The sequence below is a fragment of the Stegostoma tigrinum genome, chromosome 2, assembly GCF_030684315.1.
Source record: "Stegostoma tigrinum isolate sSteTig4 chromosome 2, sSteTig4.hap1, whole genome shotgun sequence".
Lineage (NCBI taxonomy): Eukaryota > Metazoa > Chordata > Chondrichthyes > Orectolobiformes > Stegostomatidae > Stegostoma > Stegostoma tigrinum.
Genome location: NC_081355.1, coordinates 60779843 through 60801231, shown reverse-complemented (window position 1 = coordinate 60801231; position 21389 = coordinate 60779843). Strand labels below are relative to the sequence as shown.

Genomic DNA, 21389 nt, shown 5'->3' with positions numbered 1-21389 from the left:
TATGGTATAACCATTGAATATCCAAGGGAGATGGCTAGATCCTTTCTTGTTGGAAATGACCATTGCCTGGTACTTGTGTGGCATGCACGTTACTTGCAAAGTTTCAGTCTCAGCCTGAATGTTTTTCAAGTTGCTGCAGCGGGTTTTTCAGAGACCTTTCTTCACATGTCTGTAATGGAGATGCTAATTTTTTTTTAAAAGAAGGAAAGTAATATCCTGGTCTGCACAGGTATGAAACATTTCTGTATGATCACACCAGTGGTGGTGTCATAGCTTTTACAGCCATTCCCCCGCCCTCACCATCTCGACTCAAATCTGCCAACATTTCCCCTTCTTGTTTTAATTTGTTGCTTAGATTACATTGGACTGTCTGTAGTTCTCTTCCTGCAGCTAAAAAATAAAGGGATGAATGTTAAGCATAAGATTTGATAAATAATATAAAAGTTTTTTTTATTAAGTGCTATGCTGGTACTTAGTATGTCATGGATTATATGGGAAGTTGTAAAGTTGTATTTCACTAATTGCATATATTGATTTTGATAGTAAAGTCGCTTTACAGTGGCTAGATTATTTCCTGTGCAGTGAAAGTTGTGAAAGAATAAGGTTGTGAGTAAATAGTAGTAATTCACTTCCCTTCATTCTTGCTATGAATTTGCAACATTTTCTTCAACAGTATTGCACTTTAGGAAATTAGTGGGGTCAGTCAGTTTGGTGATGAAATGGTTTGTTAAGGCCTTGTTAAAGAAAATAAAATTATGAAAATCCTGTTGAACCGCCCTGGGGTGAAGTTCATATTGTTACTTGCACGTAACAATATGAACTGCTGATTTGAAGGAACTGCTTGTTTTTAGTAAGAGTCGTGATCATTTGTAATAGGATATTAATTTTGTATGTAGCCACCAATGACTGGTTACTAAACAAGGAGGTATTATAGGAAGTCAGCTGAATGAATTACATCAACTACCTTTTGACATCTCTATTGAAAATGCACGGAATAATGAAATGACAGACATCAAATCTAGAACGATAAGTTGTAATTCCAAACAAAAACTCTGTCTCATGTTATAAGGTCTGTACGTTGTAAGGCACAGAGAGCTTCACAACACTATGAACACAGTAGGTTAATTTTACGAAGATTAATTATCTGCATCTTGTGGTGACCATCATCTTTTCGAAATAGGTGACTGCATTTTCGGTGCACCTCACAGTTCAGACCCTGACTGCCCACTTTAAATCGACGTTACTCACAGTGTGATAAAATGGACTTGTTTTGTGGGCATTATCATAAATTTCCTCAAATATCTAAATATCTTCTTTCACAAATTCTGTCTTATTTTAAAGATTCAACACCTGTCATGTGTGTTTTACATTTATATTATGGTGCATTAAATTATGCTGTGGGATAATTCTTCTCACTATTTTTGACAAAATGTGAACTCATTGAAAAGGATATTTTGAAGATTAAAGTTACGTCTGCAAAAACTTTGCTTGTTTTCTCAAAAAAGCATCATTTCCAAAGAATAGACAGTCACAAGTTTGAAACATTTCTGTAGATTACAGTATATGCTTGGGGCATTAAATGAATCAACATAGAGACAAAGGATATTTTTATTTTAAAATCATAATGCCAACATGTATTATTTGCTATATTGATTTATTGATATTAACAGTTTACATTTCCAGATTTTAACTTGCATTCTAGTGATGTAAGGATTTCCTTAGCGGTAGACATTGTCAATATTAAATAGATTGGTTCAGCACAGTTTCCCAGTTACATGCTGTCAGCTCGATTTCTCAAACCTATGCTTTCTCCATCATGCGTGCAGCAGAAAGACCCCATTGATACGTAGTAACACGAATTGGAGTGCATCCAAAGCTTTCGATTTTATATTTTTATTTTTACAATGGGACAATACTGTGTCGCATACAACAGAAAATGCATCTTGTAAATATTTCAATATCGTGAGCAGCCAGACCTGAGTACAATTGGTCTCTGCGTCTGAACAATGTCTGCTGTTGATGACCAGTTGTTACGATCCCAGATGAAACCAACAAATTTATGTTATGATCTAGTTAGGGACCAGTAGCATATTTTGTTTAAAGTAGACAAAGTTTGAAATCCCTAGCACTTAATAACAGATTCCTCAGCAACCCACCCAGACATTAGTAACACTGCGGATCACTAAATCTCATTATGTCCTTCATGATGGTAATCAAATCTTCACTAACTTCTTCAAATGCCACTCCAACTCATACTGCCACAATGATTGCTCGTATCCTGGTGATTCAGTCTCTTCTGCTGATCTGAGTTCCCCAGGATTTCTCAGATATAGTAAGAACTGCAGATGTTGGAGTCTTCAGAAGAAGGGTCCCAACCTGAAACGTCAGCTTTCCTGCTCCTCTGATGCTGCCTGACCTGCTGTGTTCTTCCAGCTCGCCAGTGTTATCCCCAGGATTTCTGTTGCTGCTTGAAAGCATCTAATCCCCAGTATAATTTCAGTTTTTGTTTTGACCAACTGTTAGTTTTATCTAAAGAGTAGCCACGTACTGGAAATTAGAAATCTGATGCACAACAGAAATTGGAGGAGAAACTCAGTGGGTCAACCAGCATCTGTGGAGACAAAGCGGCGTTAATGTTTCAGGTCCAGTGAACTTTGCTCAGAGCCTCAATTTCACTCCACAAATGCTACGAGACCTGCTGAACTTTTCAGGACTTGCTGTTTTTGTTTCTGATTTCTGGCAGTTCTTCTGGAGGTTTTTTTTCTCTGTAATGCCTATAGTATATTAATGACTTGTCTGTATTCAAAAGAGCTTGCCTGCCACACAATTACTGCAAGTTTTATAGGGTTGGCTCTTGGAGTATTTGTACCCCTTTTGCTTGAAATACCTGAAGGGAATTTCAAAATATTTTTACAAGATAGAATAATCAATTTAAGTAGGCAAAACAGCTGACCAATGTAATATAAAATACAGTCTGGCATCCTCCAGGCTCTTGTACAAAGAACGAACTTACAGGAAGCTGGACAATTTGTGTCACTGAGGAAGGTCACTTAAATTATAATGTCCGTACAACTTAAAAATAAACAGCTATCCGGTCTGATCCCACTTTCCAGCTCTTGGCCTGTACCCCGGTAGTTTGCGACTGAGGGAAATTACTTTAGTTTTCTTTTTAATAAGAAGATTTAGTGAATTGGAGAAGTAATGTTGGAGAATATTGATAATAACATCTGAATAGAGAATGTTCTTACCCTTTTTCCATATATCTGCATAGTGTCATTAACGCCTGATGATGCAACATCAGGAAGCAAAGGAAACAAAAAGAAATGAGTAAATCTAGAAAATGATGGTTAGGAGCTGGACCTGCATGTATTTTGATACTTAGAAATAATCTGAGACATTGATAATCCCAAATGTAACCGCAGTCCTTTAATCTTCCAAGGATCTATTATTTAGGATGAATCTGTATCCTGCAAAATTATCAAGAGGAGAAGAGATGATCATGGACAAAGGTTTTCCATTTCCTCCCTACCTCTCCTGAAGCACTAGTTCATATTACGTATGGCTACACAAGTCCCAGCAACTCTGCTGCATCTTACTCAAGTGTCCTTCTAATGGTAATTCACTTTCAGCACAACATTGTTACTAATTATGATTTCCATAGATTGTGAGATGGACAACAGACTTAATATTCAAATCCAGCATGTTGTAAAGATTAAGCAATTATTTATTCACATATTTATTTTCTTCCATTGTCTATTTACTTAACATTTTCTCTATCAGTTCTTTCTCTGTCAGTTTTTCTCTATTGGTATTGATATTGTGTAACTCAGTGTGGTACAAATTATCGATAACGAAATTGGAATATTGAGAAAAAACTCCTACTGCTGGTTTAAACTGTGAAGTAACATTTGCTTCAGAAAAAGTATTCTGTAAAACTGAACATTATCGTACTTCATCAGGAGTATCATATAAGGTATTAAAAATGCAGACTTTTTTGGTTAACTTATAACTTAGCTTGGACTCATTTGTTTTGGATCTTTTTGTTTAATGATGGGCCAAATCAATAAGTTTCACCACTGAGGTCAGGAAGGGAGCAAGCAGGTGGATTTTCAGACAAGAAAACCAGAACTAGAGGTTTCCAACATGATTTGGCTGACTTAAGAACAGGGCATCTTTTAAATTTTAGGAGCACGAAAGCTTTTGTGCTCCTAAGATGCTGCTTGGCCTGCTGTGTTCATCTAGCTCCACACTTTGTTATCTCAGATTCTCCAGCATCTGCAGTTCCCATTATCTCTGATACATCTTTTAAATTTTTTCATTGGATTTCATTTGTGCAGTTCCTCAATATTTCCACAGGCCCCATTACTTTCAACCCTTCCTCTACAACTAGGAAACCTAGGCCTTTATTTTTATTTTGGAAACAGTTTGACAGTCCATCACAGTTGCTGGAACAATTGGACTTCTATAGAATCCCAATGTGACGTATCAATTTTACATTGGCAGTTGCTTCATTGCAGAGATTTCATACATTAGGCATAAATTAGTTCAAGAGAATGAATCCAGGGATGAATAATTTCAGTCACAAAGATAAATTGGAGAAGTTAGGACTGTTTTTCTTTGAGAAGTGAATGTTGAGATAAGATATGAGAGATGTATTCATGATTGTGAGAGGTCTGGGGTATTTGTGAGGAGCAGATATGGAAAAACTGTTCGAAAGCCTTCAGAATGAAAAGCACTGATTGAATGTAATTGGCAAAACAAGCAAAGGTGACATGAGGAAAATCTGTTTCGTGAAGCGAGTGGTAAGGATTTGGAATGCACTGCCAGAGAATTTGTTGGAGGAAGGTTTAATTGAGGCAGCCAGCCAGATAATTATCTGAAAAGGAAGAATGTGCAGCGTTATGGAGAAAGGCGGGGAGAAAGTCACAAGGTGAAATGCTCGTCTGGGGAGCCAGTACAAATGTGATGGCCGATATAGCCTGCTTCTGTGCTGTGATGGTTAATGTTAAATCCAACCAGTTTCCAGTAGCATCCCAAAGGCAACAAAGCTACATGTCTATTCACTCATTCATGCCAGAATGAAACCTGAACCAATTCAGCAACAGGTCTCATTCACGTGCCACCAATAAGGTGTTGGCACCAAACAGGCAACTTCCTGCAGCATGCTGTCTGGACAGCAAGAACTCAACTGTTCTAGACAGAGCTGACTGAATCAGAGGACAATGGGGAGTGATGAGGGTCATGTTGACAAATCATAGTCTGTAATCAAGAAGAGCATGGCAACATCTTCTGAGCTTTTTATTAACAGTCACCAGCCCTTAAGAACTGCTTGTTAAGCTGTGTAAAGCTAATCAATGAAACAAACATATATTTGAGAATCTCTGATTTCTTGACAACTAGTTGGGTTCCAAAATATATACTTTCCAGCAAACAAACAAAAAAAAATCACATCAAGAAAAGAAATTGAAATTATACCTTTTTTTCACTGGCTTTATTCAGCCTTTCACTTCAGGCTGTACTTACTCTGTAGCATATTTGCTGTTACCTATTTTGCTCTTGGTGCTGTGTACATGTAAGATATAGTTCAATGAGAAGTCCATTTATTTCGTGGAAGGCCAGGAACCAAAACGGGAAGAGGAGACAAAAGAACCAGGATACAAATACATTAATCAAAATAAGCAGCAACATAAGTTGATAAGGTCATATGGAGGGCAAACAGAGTTCTTGGATTTATTTCCAGAAAAAGACTCGAAAAGCGGGAGAGAAATGTTCAGTTCATATCAAAGATACAAATATCACATGTTTCACAATCCTGCTTTATTAAAAATTATTAATTTTGAGGAATAACACAGTAATCTTCTATCAGCTGGTCGACACACAGCAAACTGTACAAACAAAAGTGTGATGATGATCAGACGGTTTTATTTTTCCATGATATTTATTATGGATAATGTTGACCAAAACATCATGGAAAAGCCTCCTTTACTTTGAAATAGAGACATGAAATATTTTATGACTAGCTGAAAGAATGTAAAATATATACCTTGGGTTTGACTGTACTTGCAACACAGTGTTGCATCTCTCGTCTCCACACAATGGAAAATATATGGCAGCACCAGAGCAAGTGGAGAAAAGATTTCCATTCAGGTTAGCCAAATTAAGATTGTGCAACTGACAGGAAAAGTTGGGCTTCTGAGAGAAAAAAAAAGAAGGCTGAGAGGAGACCAGAGATAAGACTTGCAAGTTGCGAAGGTGCTTCAGCATAGGATGGATGTGACGAAAATTATAGCTCTAAGCCCAGAACAAAGGGATTTTGGATATAAAATAACTGCTAATAAATAATGAAAGGAATTTTCAGGAAATTCCTTTGCCCAGAGTGGTGAATCAGTGAAATTTGCTGCGGTGTGAAATGACTAAAGCTATATACGTATATATGTATTTAACAGAATGCTTGATGTACACATGAAAGAGAAGGCATGTTGTGAGGAAGTGAACAAGAAGCAGTTTTGGCAAGAGGAGGCTTGTATGGAATTTAAAAGCATTGATTATTGATCATTTGACAATTACTAACCCCTCATGACTAATCTGTTACCTGTCCAATAATCTGTTACACTTGCAGGATGCATTAGAACCAGAGACTTGCATTGCAGTTCACACCTGCAAGGATCATTCAAAGGCTGCAGCAGGGACACTGCACCCAGGAACAGGCAGCCAGCTCATGGATTTGGCTGCATTTCAGGACTGCTCACTTGCTCACTTAGCACCTACCACCATGCTCACAGCATCCACGCATTACCCTGCCATGCTGTGCTAATTCAGGTACTTACACAAGCAGCTTCCCTTGCTGCAATATGCTGTAGGGGCCATACATCTTGCTGAAAGATTGTACGCTACATCAATCAAATGGCATTAGCATGTGCCAACAGCTCCTGTGTCCTGGTGGGCAGGCACAGGCTCAGGACCTGGAGAGATGAGAAGCCCTTGGCATCTCAGGGAAAGGCCACCAGGACGGGGATCTGAATATTTGGGTCTTCACCAACATGCAGAGGCAGAGGCTGCAAGCTGGTGGTTGAAGAATGTTTCAGAGATAGTAGGAACTGCAGATGCTGAAGAATCTGAGATAACAAGGTGTAGAGCTGGATGAACACAGCAGACCAAGCTGCATCAGAGAAGCAGGAAGGCTGACGTTTCAGGCAGAGACCCTACTTCAGAAAATGTTTTTTTTTCAGGAGTCGCAGGGAGAAGCACTTCTGAAGGATCTCAGTGTTCTGAATGTAGACATTGTCATGGTTGGATCCAAATTGGGAAGGCCAGAATATGGACTGAAGTCCATTGGGGATGGCCTGGTATCGCAGGCAGACACTAAGAGAGGTGATGTGACTGTAGGACCTGGTTTGCTTTAGGACGTGGTCGAGCAGTTTCAAGGCCGAAGAGATTACGAGAGAGTTGCAATGGGAGAGAGTTCCACTGAAGTTTTTCCTTCTTCAGTGTAGGCATCCTTAGAAGAGGCTTCGCAGTGGGGTTAAAATTGTTTCAGAGATAGTAGGAACTGCAGTTGCTGGAGAATCTGAGATAACAAGGAGTAGAGCTGGATGAACACAGCAGGCCAAGCAGCATCAGAGGAGCAGGAAGGCTGACATTTTGGGCCTAGACCCTTCTTCAGATTTTCTGAAGAAAGGTCCAGGCCTGAAACGTCAGCCTTCCTGCTCCTCTGATGCTGCTTGGCCTGCTGTGTTCATCCAGCTCTATTCCTTGTTATCTCGGTTGAAGAATGTTCCCTGTTGCTGGAACACGAAAGTACTTAATGTGAAGGAAAATGGCTGCAGCCACATTTGGAGTGGGCTGGGGTGTGAGTGACTGCGACACCCCCCCACTGAAGTCAGGCCCTTTAATGAGAAAGAACAGTGCTTTCAGACCCATGCACGGTACAGGACCCAAACCAGTGGGTATCCCCTCCCCCAACCCCAGTTATCCCAATGCGTTGGCTTCCTGCTTTCTGCCCATTTCCCCGACCAGACATCACTGACCTCTTCATTCAGACCAACAGCTTTGGACAGAATGGCCAGGGAAGCAAAAGGAACGTTACAGGATGAGGGTAGATGGTGCTTCATTACCTTGTATCCACCTGGTTCCTCTTGCTTCCACATGCTGCAACAGACCTGCAAAAACAGACATCGATCCATGATACCCGGTCCTGCGTAGCTGTGAAGTTAGACATCTTGCTGGAACTGTTAAATTTGGGGCTACACGTGGAGTCAAACAACCAGGCATAACGTCAGAACGGTGCAATTTAGTTTCGCATATCAAATGATGTAAATCGAGTCCCCAAAGTGCCCTCCTCCTTTCTCTCCCACCTACTACCTTGTCTGGCGTGGGTTTCCTCCGGATGCTGTGGTTTCCTCCCACAGTCCAAAGATGTGCAGGCATGGTAGATTGGCCATGCTAAATTGCTTGTTGTGTTCAGGGTGTAGATTAGGTCAGTTTATAGAGGGATGGGTCTGGTTGGGATGCTGTAAGGGCTGCTGTGGACTTGTTGGGCCGAAGGGCCTGTTTCCACACAGTAGGGATTCTATGATACATCTCAGTGTATTCTCTGGTTGCACACCTGGGATGGAGGGAGCATGCTCAGCAGCAGATCCCCTGAAGTTTTGATCAGGTGACCCCACAGCAATATGTCTTGTTGACTCACAAAAGCTGAGTCTCATCTTGCCTGATCCAAGTGAATCCTTCAGGGCTGCAACATTTAAGCTCCGGAGCAGGGTGCGGTGGAGGATCCAGCCTCCTCTGAATTGCGTACAGTTGCAGGGATACAGCGAGGGAGCAGAGAGAAGATTGTGGTATTTACCCTGGCAGAGGCAGTCATTGACCTTCTTATGAAACTTCTGACACTGTTGGCCAATCGTCCGGACCATGGAGACCGGATTGACCCGGCTGGTGACCTCAGACCGGGCTGCCAGGGTCAGGTGGCAGAGCCTCCTCTGCCAGTCCTTCAGGAAGAGGACTCCTGTCCTTTGGATTTTTCCCTTGATCAGGATGTTCTGGGTCCCTGTCGAAAAATCGCAGCGCCATCTTCCCCTCTCCAGTGTGCTCAGACTTTTTCCTTGACTGAACAGGTCAGGGTCTGAATGTCAGTGCTTGGCTGTGTGGACGGTGGCCTTTTTTGCGTGTGCTGTTATAATGTGGGCACCAGGGACACTTTTAGCAGCAATCCACTGAGTAACATGTGTTCTGCAGATAGTGTGTGGTAAGATGAGGATGGAACTCATTGTTAGCAATGACAGGAGAGTGGGGTAGACAGTTAATGAGGTACATTCGGTAAGTTATGGCAAGAAATCTCAGTTCTCAAAAATCCCTCCAAAAGTGAACACACTTATACTTTCCACAAAAAGAAAACATGGTTCAACCTATTCTTGTGAATCCTTACAGCCATCTTCCTCCCACATTTGCTTCCCTATCTTTCTTGTAAAGCTCATATCTAAGAATATTCAGTACCCAGTCTTTTCCTTTTATGAACGCAGTTTCTTTCTTGTCACATATTCCCATGTAACTATGTGTCCCAATAGTTCACCAGTGTTATTTGCCACATTTCTGGGGCTCAACATTGTGCATTGTAAACTGAATTTGCATCTTACAACACTACCAGTTGGTATGACCACTGTCTCCCAATGACTGACGATTTCATACACCAGACCTATCTCCTTCTCCCAATCAACGTGCACCTTTCCTTTTTTAAGCTTGCTGTTAAAACCTGTTCTTAGTCCTCTGCCAAATTTGTTTAAATGTTTCCGAACAGTGCTAGCAAATATTTTAAGATGAGAGCAAATCTTCAGTGATAGCACCAACTGATCAACCAGCATCTCTTGCATTCTACTGACCTTGATTCCATTAGCTACATTTTGTAAAAGCAGGGAAGAGCAGGAGCAGATCAGAGAATACGTTTTGAGTTCATACAATAGTGGTTGTGCTCGAGAGACAAGTAGTAAAACGATGATTGTTGGAAATCTGATATAAAATTATTGATGTTTCATTAATTACCAATGAACAATTGGAAAAGGTTATTTCTTCAGATGGGGTTTATTAGTTAATTTGGAAACCCCTTTGAAAGGATGGATTAAGGAAAACATGGTGTATTGTCTACAGGCTGTTTTACAGCCAGACTGTTTGCAAAATAAACCCAAGCACGATCAAAAGATCTCTGTAAGATTGTAATAAAAGGGAACGTGGTTATGAGAAGCAAATCCAAGAATGCAGTATCAACTGCTCAACATCTCTCCATGATCACTTTTTAATTTTTGAAGGGATGAATGAATTTGTTCATTTTTATGGTACAGCTAAAAGATTTGTTGTCGTTTTTTATGTGATACAAGGGAATAAACTGCATAATGCATTTTCATTCTTTTATTTACTGTAGTTCATCAGACGTTAAATGATGAGAGGGACTTAACAGATCTCACATTTTAATTAAATTGCTGTAAGGGATGGAACAAGATACTTTTCATTATCTTTTGGATGTTCTATTTTAGCATATTGTTTGCTAGATACATATATTTAAAGCAGCAATGCCTCATGGAATTAGGTATACATTATTAATATATTCCAAGAATTCCATAACAGTGTAATCAATATGTTTTATTTAACAATGACAAAAATATACATGCAATATAGAGAAACACATAAATACATTTCAGTAAATTTTCTAATGTCAATAATTTGTATTTAATATTTTTCAATTTCAAATATACCTTTGCTGCTTTTGCCAGCTGTTTCACAAATTATACATCATCACATCAAAAGCACCGAAAGGTTCTCGGAAAAGTTTGATGTAATTAATTCCACAATAATAGCAAATAATCCTGTCACCATATTGGAACAAGAGGGCATAACTGCTGACATCATCATCGTGCACCCTCTTTTGTTGCATCTTGCTCCTCACCCCATTCTCTACTCCCCTTGCCGCCATGCTCTCTGCTGTACTTGCTGGCCTACTTACACCTCATTCTCCTGTTCACTGGCTGCTTTCCCCATCTCCATCCCCTTCTCGTCTCCGCTCGCTGTCCCACTCGCCGCTAGTTTGTCTGTTTCCATCATGGAGAGTGACGGCAACTGAGACAGTGAGGGTTTGACTGCTGGTGATGAGGTGGCACAGTCTTGACAAGCAGGGTATCAACTAAGAAGTAAATGGATTAATGATTGAGGTAGCAAGTGAAGCAGTGAAGGGTTGAGAATAGGCCATTCATTGTCAGCCATCCAAGGTATCTCAAAAGGTCCATCTGAGGGCATTATGATAGAGTGATGTAAGATATTACTAATGTTATTGCGAGTCAGTAAGACAGCTCTTAAAGATAAAGGTGACAGTGCAGGTATTGCAATCACTTGTACAGTGAGTACAGCCTTGCAGTTGTAGTGGCAGCAAATATAGACAATTTAATATTCCTGCAATTTCATTGAAACCAAAATTTGACTCTGCCCAACCATTCCATTCTATCATCTCAAAATTGAGCAGCTCGTCGCTTTCCTGAGTCCTCTCTTCCGTAATAATTTATGTGACTTCACCCAACTTCACATGTCAAAGGGGCAGCACTCCAAAAACTTGCGATTTCAAATAAACCCGTCGGACTTTAACTTGGTGTTATGTGACTTTTGACCTTGTCCACTCTAGTCCAACACCGGCACCTGCACACCAATGGGATAAGGCCCTTAAGTGGAAATTAATCGCCCACTTGTGGACACCAGTTGGCCCAATGGCAGATCAGCCAGCCTCTGTCCCACCACCACTGACAAAGATATGTTGTGGTCCTGGAGGTGGGGGGCACGGGGGACATGTACACCCCATGCAGACCAACTGCAAATTCTGTGTGCCCCATGCATTCAGATTGGTGGGGAAGCATAACAAGCAGACAGCTGTGGTTTAGTGTCAATTCAGGTGTTACTCGTGTGCTTGACATCGACTTGTTGAAAAAGCTATTGCACAATAATACACCCTGATGCTTGACTTAAAACACTGTTATCAAGGGCACAACTGTACATTTAAAATTTAACAGATCAAAATCAATTGAAGGGGAGAAGGAAGAATTTCCAAGAGGGTCCTGTTCGTTGCCCCCAGCATCATGGGTGAATTATCAGTAGCAATCCTGAAATCAACAAAATAAATGATGGTTTAAAATGTTTCTTTGGGTTTTCCAGGAATCTTCCCATGAGCTACAGTACATGCAAATTCTACGCGCAGGCACTTTATCATTCCTTTTAAACTAATCGAATTGGAATTATTTTCTTTTTATTAAAACAATATTGTGTTAATCTTAAAAGTAAATGAGATTGGCCTGAAAATATAATGATTTGGTAGACTATAAACTGTGGATTGTAAACTGACACGTGATAGATGCACAGTCCATGTTATGAACATATATTGCTAAGTAATATATTGTCATTTCGTCTTCAGTGAAATTCACTGAAACATTTTTAACTCAAATGGAAAGTCTACAATATTGTGACTCTGCTTGTAACAATTCATACTTAGTTTTTGAGTTTGGTAGTGCAATGACTGTTGAATCAATTCTGTCATGTACACTGGGTTCAACTGATCTTCCTAAGACTACAAAAACATTCATTAAAATTCACTTTTTCACTCCCCCAATTTCAAACCAGCTGTGTTTTAGATAAGATAAGTCCAGGACAGACAAGTGAATTGATTTAGATCTTTGACCATGACGCACATTTGTGGTTTGTGAGTTATCTCTTGGGCCACCTTTGAGCTATCTGTTGACTGTGAAGCGTCTTCTGTTACAATGAATTTAATGCAATGCTCCTTGTGCTTCAAGAAACTTAGATCTGTCTTTCGAAAACAACAATCCAGGCTTGAATATTGAGTATAAGCAAGCATTGTGGCATTTTGGTTAACTAACTTTAGAGCTCGGGAATTAAATGATGCAGCAGTTGCCATGAAGGAATGACTCATGAGATAATGTATAGCCTTTCTTGTTTCATACTCACGATTTTCATGTGGATTGAAAGGCAAAAGTCACAATGTTAAGTTATAAATTTGGAGTTAAAAGTGTGTGCTGGAAATATGAAGTAATTTATATGGGAAAATTATTGCTCTGTTCATCCCGTCTTTACCTTTTTGTTCTTTTGACTAAACACAAATCACAGCAAACACTGTAAGTTGCCTGTTGTAGGAAGATTCCTAATAACATTTAGGTTAATGCATTCTGCAAATCAGGCAAAGGAGTGTAATGAAGAGGACAGTCCTGTAGTCCTGGTTAATGATCAGTCTGTTGGGACGAGACAGAGGTACTGCCTAAGCCAGGGCTGTGAAAATACAAATTTGAGGAAATGTTTTTGCACTGTCCTTAAAAATTTACTTTTGCGATCTGGACACTGCTGGTAAAGATGTCTTTATTATCCCTTCCAGTTCTGAGATTACAATTTTGGATCTTTGTCAAGATGGTTTGCAACTTTTCAAAATATCTGGAATTGAATTTGTTGCTATTTTTATGATATAGCAGGTCTTGTCCTTCTAGATGGAAGATTGTGTCTTTCAGGCTGCCAAGGGGTTCTTGGTTCCCAGTCATAACTAATCAATACAAATTGGGTTCAGTGGTCAGAATGGATGGGGCTTCTCTGCAGGAATACCAGTCCAAGGTCAATGCAGATTCTACCCTGGGCAAAAAAAAAATGAATGCTGTTCCCAGTGTGCTTCACAGTTTCTGAGAAACAATTTACTGTTCTAACATTTATGTAACATGGATTTCATTAAACTTATTGTTTTGTTTTGGGAATTTTCCCAGGCTGTATTTCTATTATATAATCTCTGTTTTCTTTCTTGATTTACCTTTGCCATAATGTTAGAATTTTTAAATCTATGTACAGGAGTGACTCGATGGTTCTCACGAATGCTACTCTTATACCCTGAATTTTGAATTGAATTACTGGATATACATGCTCATTCAGTCTGGACCCTCAAATGTGTGAATTTAGCACAGACCATTTCAGACCTTTCCCTCAGAATTGAATTCAAAGCCATCAAAGTGTTCCATTGGCTTTCTTCCCAAGTATGGAAAAGCTGAAAAATAGTAGTACCCTACTTAGCTACCCCTTGCCTACAGTCCACACCACTTGTGACAATTTGCTTTACTCACACAGCCAGTATGCCGAGATTGGTTTGGCAAGTGTAGTTTAAAAGGAAAAACACTGCACCTCCCCAGAAATGCACACTGAGAGAATATTTTCTATTAGGACCATTAAGGTAAAAAGCAGTGACAGAATATGGCTACAGCCACATGTTTATTGCCAATTAATTAAAGTAAGGTTTACTACCAATGCATCATCATCAGCGTCCAGCAAACAAAGCCTCTTTGAGTTTGGTTCCTTTGCTCCACTTCATATAAAACTTCAATGTAGACAGGTTACAGTTCTGGAAGAATGAGAACAACATTTTGGAAAGACTAATGTTCTTTCCATTTTAATCTGATCTTGGGTCAAACAACAGGTTTCTTTGTCGCAGTTCACTGCTGTTAGATGCTCTGCACGTACCTGGTGCTGATAATGTACGGTAACTGTCTTTCACAGGCTATGGCTTCGTCGATTTTGACAGCCCAACAGCTGCACAGAAGGCAGTGGCATCTCTCAAAGCCAGTGGAGTACAGGCCCAGATGGCAAAGGTGAGCATTCTTGACAATGAAGCAGTTTTGTCTCTGCACTGCAGTGTTTCTTTACTGGGGTTGTTAATTAGAATTATGCTTATTGGATTAAAGACGTTACCAGTTAATAATCGTGAACAAAACACATTGTGCACCTGTAGAAGCCATCTTTTCGCTTGCTGGTGCGATGCATACAAATGCATACTGACATATAATATTCATAGACCAAATTAAACTTGTGTTTGAGCAATTTACTGAGTCAAAACTGGCCCGAGCATGTGGTGAATGTGTATGAAGCGGAGTTTATCTGTGAAAAAAATTCTACAACTGTTTTTGTATTTTAAAAGGGCACTGTAACCTAGCAAAGCTATTAATAGAAACACTGCCCTAGTAAAACCATGCTGCAATTTGGCAGATACTGTCATAACTTGCTCAGAAATGTGTTTTGTGTTTCTTGTGCATTGTACAAATTATGAAGCCAAGTTCTCTCATCAAAATGATAGTATAGGGATTTAAAGTAGACTGAGCAGAACTAATGTAGAAACACTTCAGGAAGCTGGAAATGCTGGTTTAGTAGGGTTACAGAGGCAGGACTTGGCATGTGGTAAGAGAGGAGAAGGAGCTAGGGTTGGATGACAGAAGGCTGGGAGACATGGCAGCTTAGATATGTTCCACAGGTCTGGAACAAGAGTGGGAAAAGGAGAAGGGGACAAAAGCTTCAGTTGGTTTTCAGTCATGATGGCCTGAATTCATAAATTCATAACTTGGGTCAGTTCATCAAGATACCTGTTGGCTTCCGTATGCTGCATGAATATGGTACTGAGAAAGGGGATCAGCCATGATGAATGATGCTGTAGGCTCGAAGGGCCAAATGGCCTACCTCTTCCTTCTGGTTTCTAAAAATCTAAAAGAACAGGAAGCACTGTAAAACCTACAAAGGACATCTACAGAATCAGCCTAGAGCGAACGCTGATAGTAAAAATTTTCCCCTAACCACTGACTGGGGAGTGTAACGTAGGCTTAATAATAGAATCAGCTCTAATAGCAACCAAGTGCTTAACTATTTTAATAGCATGTTTTTCAAGGAATGCATGTCATTTTACTGAGATGTACTTTAGAAGGATGAAGACTGTCAGTGAAGGATAGGGTCAAGGAGCTGAAGAACAGGATAGGAGATCAGATACGTGATGTTTGGTATGGGATGGTTCACAAAAGGTATAAGATAGGTTTTCCCATTTTGTGATCACCTAGGATTGAGTCTGCACTAACCTTTCAAAGAGCATCCCACCCACAGCCACCCTATCCCCATAATCCAACATGGAGTTTTTACCATGGCTGACCCGCGATAACTTATCATGGTCAATCCACCTAGCCTGCACATCTTTGGACTGTGGGAGGAAACCGGAGCACCCAGAGGAAACCCATGCAGACACTAGGAGAACAAGCAAACTCCACACAGATAGTCACCCAAAGCATGAATTGAACCCAGGTCCCTAGTGCTAGTGCTAACCACTGAGCCAGTGTGCTGCTCCAAATTACAATACTGGCAATACTGATGAGCAACTAGTCATAAATAGCTAGATGTCCTGGGCAGGATTTAATCTAGGGGACTGACCATGCTACCTCTTTTGGGGCAGGCCAACCATATGAAACACTAGATGTATGGTCAGCAGGACCCTGTGGATATAGATAAATCCCACAATCAAGAGCTCTGTTCAGTCAGTAGCTAATGGCTCCTTGTTGGCTTCAGTCCACCAACAGAGTAGTGATAGAATACTCTCCAGAGGCCCCAGGTCAGTGAGGCACTGGAGCCATAGGTGAAAATGGAGTTTGCAAGGAGGGCTTGCTGGCTAGGGATGATAGGGATTTGGGACAAAGGGCAGGCAAGTGACCCACAGCAGACTGTTCTTGTCCCCCTGCCTAGAGTCCCCCAGCCTGCTTGTAGACCTGCACCTCAGGGGGCAGCCGAACCTTTTCCCACATAGGTGTGGGCTCAATAAACATTTAGACATTGTTTGCCTTGATAGGTGTGATCAAAATAGCAGCAGTTCCCCCAACTTTCCCACATTCATTCAGACGTCAGAATGAAAGGTGATTGTGTAAATAAGACTATGAAAACAAATTGGAGATTTTTCCTTTCAAGAGTTAAAGATTTTCTTCCCATCAGTAATTGTTATTCATACAATATAATTTTTTTCAAATTTTCAAATATTAATCGTGATAGCTTCAGGCCCCTCAATCTGTTTTGCAGTCTTTTCTTTTACAGGTTGATCATTGAGGCTTTCATCCCCTTGTTAAGAGGCTGCTTGCAGTGGACTCTTTTTCAAAACCTGTTTTATTCTTCATTGATGTCCCCTTTCCAATGCTTCCTACCCATGAATCATGCTTACATTTCCTACCAATTACTTACCATTTCCAGACTTGCATGTTCTGCTCCATGTTCAGCAGTGTGGGTCATGTCTCAAGGATCAAATATGCAGGAGAAGAAATTCTGCAAATTTGCTTTGGCTGTTGTAGCAACCAGTAGATTCCAGCTGACCAAGATGGGTGACACGGTGGCTCAATGGTTAGACTTTGCAGCCTCACAGCACTAAGGACCCGTGTTCAATTCCAGCCTCAGCTGACTGTGTGAAGTTTGCACATTCTTCTTGTACCTGGGTGGGTTTCCTCTGGGTGTTCTGGTTTCCTCCCACAGCCCGGTGGTATGCAGGTTATGTGAATTGGCCATGCTAAATTGCCCCGTAGTGACCAGGGATGAGCAGGCTAGGTGGGTTGGCCGTGGCAAGTATGGAGTTATAGGGATAAGGTGGGATGCTCTTCAGAGGGCTGGTGCAGTTTTGATGAGTCAAATGGTCTCTACCTGCACTGTAGGGGTTCTAAGGTAGCACAACACCTGCTGCAGCTATAAAAATATAAAAATTGATGTATGTACTACCATTGGATTAATCAACTCCAACAGCTGGGAAGCTGGTATTTAATTCCTTTCTGTCTTCTGTAAACTGCTAACCAGTACAATAAAGGCTGAGTGATAAAGTTTTATGCCTTTCGGAAGTTGTAACCTTATCAAAAGATTTGTTAATTTAGCTAACCTTCCATTTATGGGAATGTGTCTTTCCTTCTGAGGTTGTATTGGGTATTTAGACAGATTGGCAGAAAAGGCAAGAGCTGTCTGCAGCCACTGCTGACCGATAGCAATGATTCTGTTCTGCTGCACTCTGCAGTTCTCACAAACCTGTCTAGGGTGCCTAAGGTATTCATTATGGCAATTCAGCAGACATCTGAGTGGGAGAGGTTGTGAAACATGAATGCTGCCTTAACATCACTGAGATGCTCTTCAATTTCATGGGAATATGTTTCCCAGGACAGTAAGGCATTGCTGTTGTTAAGGAACCGTTCTGACCTAATTCTGTGGGCCAACTGGCCTTGAGCAATGATGGAAATGACTCCATTGGACCAGGAGAAGAACAGTAGGTTCTGTTTTTCTTCAGTCATAGAATCTCTACAGTGTGGAAGCAGGCCATTCGGCCCATCAAGTCCAAACTGACCCTCTGAAGAACATCTCACCTCCCACCCTATTCGTGTAACCCTGCACTTCCCATGGCTAACCCATCTAGCCTGCAAATCTTTGATCTGTGGGAGGAAGATCGGAGCACCTGGAGGAAACTCTCAGAAACATGGGGAGAATGTGCAAACTCCACACAGGCAGGCGCTTGAGAGTGGAATTGAACCTGGGTCCCTGGCGCTGTGAGGCAGCATTGCTAGTCACTGAGCCACTGTGCCACCTGACTGCAGCTTTAGATGACAACAAATGTAGCACGCACATATCATTGGAACAGGTTTCCTCCAATACTTATAGTTCCCTCAGGGTATCACTGTTTGGATGGGAAAGGGATTATAGGAGCAGGACTTATGCCATTAGCCCTTTGAATCTACTCCATCATTCAGTACGATCATGGCTGACTTGGTTGTGGTCTTAACTCTACTTTTCAGTCTATTCTCCATAACCTTGTCTATGAAAAATATATTATCTCTTTCTTGAGTAAATTCCATGACTCACCTCCGCTGCTTTCTAGGGAAGGGAATTCCATAGATGAATGAAGCTTCAAAAAATAACTCCTCATCTCCATCTTAAAAGGGAATCCTTTTATTCTTAAACCATGTCCCCTACTTCTAACCTCCCTGACATGAAACTTCCCCCCACTCTTTCAGGTCTACTTGGGACCTGTATATTTCAAAAAAGACCACAGTTCATTCTTCTAAACAGCTCCCAAGCGTATATCCCAAACCTGTTCAACATTTTCTTGTAAAATAAGCCCTTACTCCCAGGAATGGATTTTTAAAAAATCCTTCGTTGAATTGCTTCTCACACAATTATCATAATGCTTCAAATAAAGAGACCAAAACTGTACAGAGTACACCAGATGTGTTCCCCCTCCCCCCAGTAGCAGTGAAATTTCTCTATGTTTCATTCCTCTTGCAATGAATACCAACTTTCCTTTGTCTTCCTAATCACTTGCTGGATCTGCACACTGACATTTTATGATTCATGTACCAGAACACCCAGATTCCTGTGTAACCAAGGTTTGCAACCTCTCCTGTTTGAGTAGTTTACTGCTTTCCTGTTCTTCTTGCCAAAATATACAAGTTCACAGCATACTCCATCTGCCAAACATTTGGCCCTCACTTAACCTATTTCCCTTTGCAGCCTCTCTACCTCCTCTTGGCAACTTCTTTCCTTACTTTATTCAGCTGACATACATGCAATCCCTTCATCCAAGTCATTGTAAATAGTTGAGACCCCAGCTCTGATCCATTTGACAACAGCTTATCATACGACAAACAGCCATTTAACACTCCTCTCTGTTGGCCGGCCAAACCTTTACCTTTTTAAAATGTTGCTCCCTGCACAATGTACTCATACCTTGTATAGTAACGTTTTATGTGATATCACACACCTTTAGGATATCCAAGTACACTGCATTTGCAGGTTCCCCATTTTCCTCATCGCACATAGCTCATAAAGTGCTGCCGATGAAACTCGAAGAAAATTGTCCTGATTTACATTTCACTGCACCGTTTCCTTCATTCTTTCACTGGATAAGGGCATCACTAGAAATACCAGCATTTGTCATGCTTCCCTGAGTGACTGCAAAACGAGGGCTTGCGAAACCGGTTCAGAGGACAGTTGAGAACCACATTGCAGTGGTTCTGACCAGGTCAGGTTTAAGCGTAACAAGATGGATTGTTACAACAATCGATGATTGTTTCATGATCACCATTCCTGAGACTAGCTTTAGCTTCCAGGTTTTAAGTGGAAATTAAATTCCACTAGCTGCTGTGGTGGGATCTTTACCCAAACCCCAGAGCCATTAGCTTGGGCCGCTGGATTACTAGTCCAGTGACACTCTCATTTCCCTTGTCCTGTATAAATAGCACTAAAATCTGCAGAAAATACAGCAACCTAATCCGTGACTTTAAACATGTTCTTTGATTCCTGTCAATGTGCTGTTACTTACATTTCATTGCTGACAAACAGAAATAACAAAAGTTGTCGAGTTTGCAGATGGATGTGTAGTATAGACTTTGGACTCAGAGCCATGGATCCAAGTGAAAGAAATGAGAAAATAAATAAACTGATGCCAGCCAGCAATTCCCTACAGCTCATCTGGTGGATATTGTTTGTCACTTTTAATCTGTTTCTTTGCCTTTGGAAGGAACCTTGAAACTGAACATTCTCGCAGAGGGATTTGCCTCATGCTCGAGTCTAGACACACGAATCACAAAACATTGCAATGCTTTCTACTCAAATCAGATGAGATTTGAGGATAGAAAGTGACAATTGAATCCTTGAGCAGAGGCAAGGTCTATTCACACAGGTAGACACCACTAAAGACAACCAATTTATCTTGGGCCGGATGATAAACCATCAGAACAAATAGTCACTGCAATTCTGCTGCAAGAAACACGAGACTCAATTTGCAGTATAGTCTACAGATTCCTGGGCGCAAAAATTATCAATCATTCTCACAGAGATTCAGCTACAGAATGTCACAACAATTCCAGTAGACACATCTTCAACATATTGGAGTTCAGAATAGGTTGATCCATTTAGTTCTGTTACAGAGGAAATCTTTGTTTCAGCTTCATTAGGACATTTTAACCTCCAGGAACAGGAGGGAAATTGGTTTCAAAATTCTCAAACCTGACTCCAATCTGCCTCTGACCCACCCACTTATTTTAAACGAGTCAGGATGGCAGGGGATGGCAGGGTGGCGAGCTGAGTGCCAGTTAGCCACTCACATATTTTAAACAGGCAGCGTGGCTCCCATTTTGAATAAATTGACATTTTTTGCACATGCAAGAACTCCTACCATTTGGGAATCCTGATGAATGAAGGAAGCCTGTGGCCTGGGAGGTACGCAAGGTTTCACACTGTGAGGCTGCCGTGCTAACCACTGAGCCACTGTGCCACGAGCTTTCACCTTTCTTCTGAATGCACGTACTCTCGAAACATGATTAATGAGGACAACTGGGAAGAGAGATCACATGACTACTGAAATATATCTATGCCTCTGAGCTTTTAAGGCAACACTGTTTTTATTCCTGTTATGCTGATGGTTGATTCATTTGTATGTGATAGCTGAACTATGGAGCCAGACCGCTTCTTGGTAAGTTACCAACATACTAGGTGTCACCAGCTGTTAATCATTCATAAACATTCTGAAAACCACACACCACATCTTTGGAACT

General features: G+C 40.9%; 1 protein-coding gene and 1 long non-coding RNA gene across 6 annotated transcripts in view; one reads left to right on the top strand and one right to left on the bottom strand.

Moving 5' to 3' along the window:
* The window catches only part of rbms3 (RNA binding motif, single stranded interacting protein), a 1261622-nt gene that overhangs the window by 947732 nt on the left and 292501 nt on the right, over window positions 1-21389 (top strand). For all 5 annotated transcript variants that reach the window (XM_048556972.2, XM_048556941.2, XM_048556951.2 and 2 more), the window contains one exon: window positions 14569-14660. In XM_048556972.2, the coding sequence (XP_048412929.1) occupies window positions 14569-14660 (92 nt within the window). The remainder of the gene's footprint in view (window positions 1-14568; window positions 14661-21389) is intronic.
* On the bottom strand, window positions 1937-21122 carry LOC125464530 (uncharacterized). Its single transcript, XR_007250031.2, has 3 exons — window positions 21011-21122; window positions 8115-8159; window positions 1937-2611 (listed from the first exon to the last, which is right to left on the bottom strand). It is a non-coding gene; the product is annotated as an uncharacterized LOC125464530 (long non-coding RNA).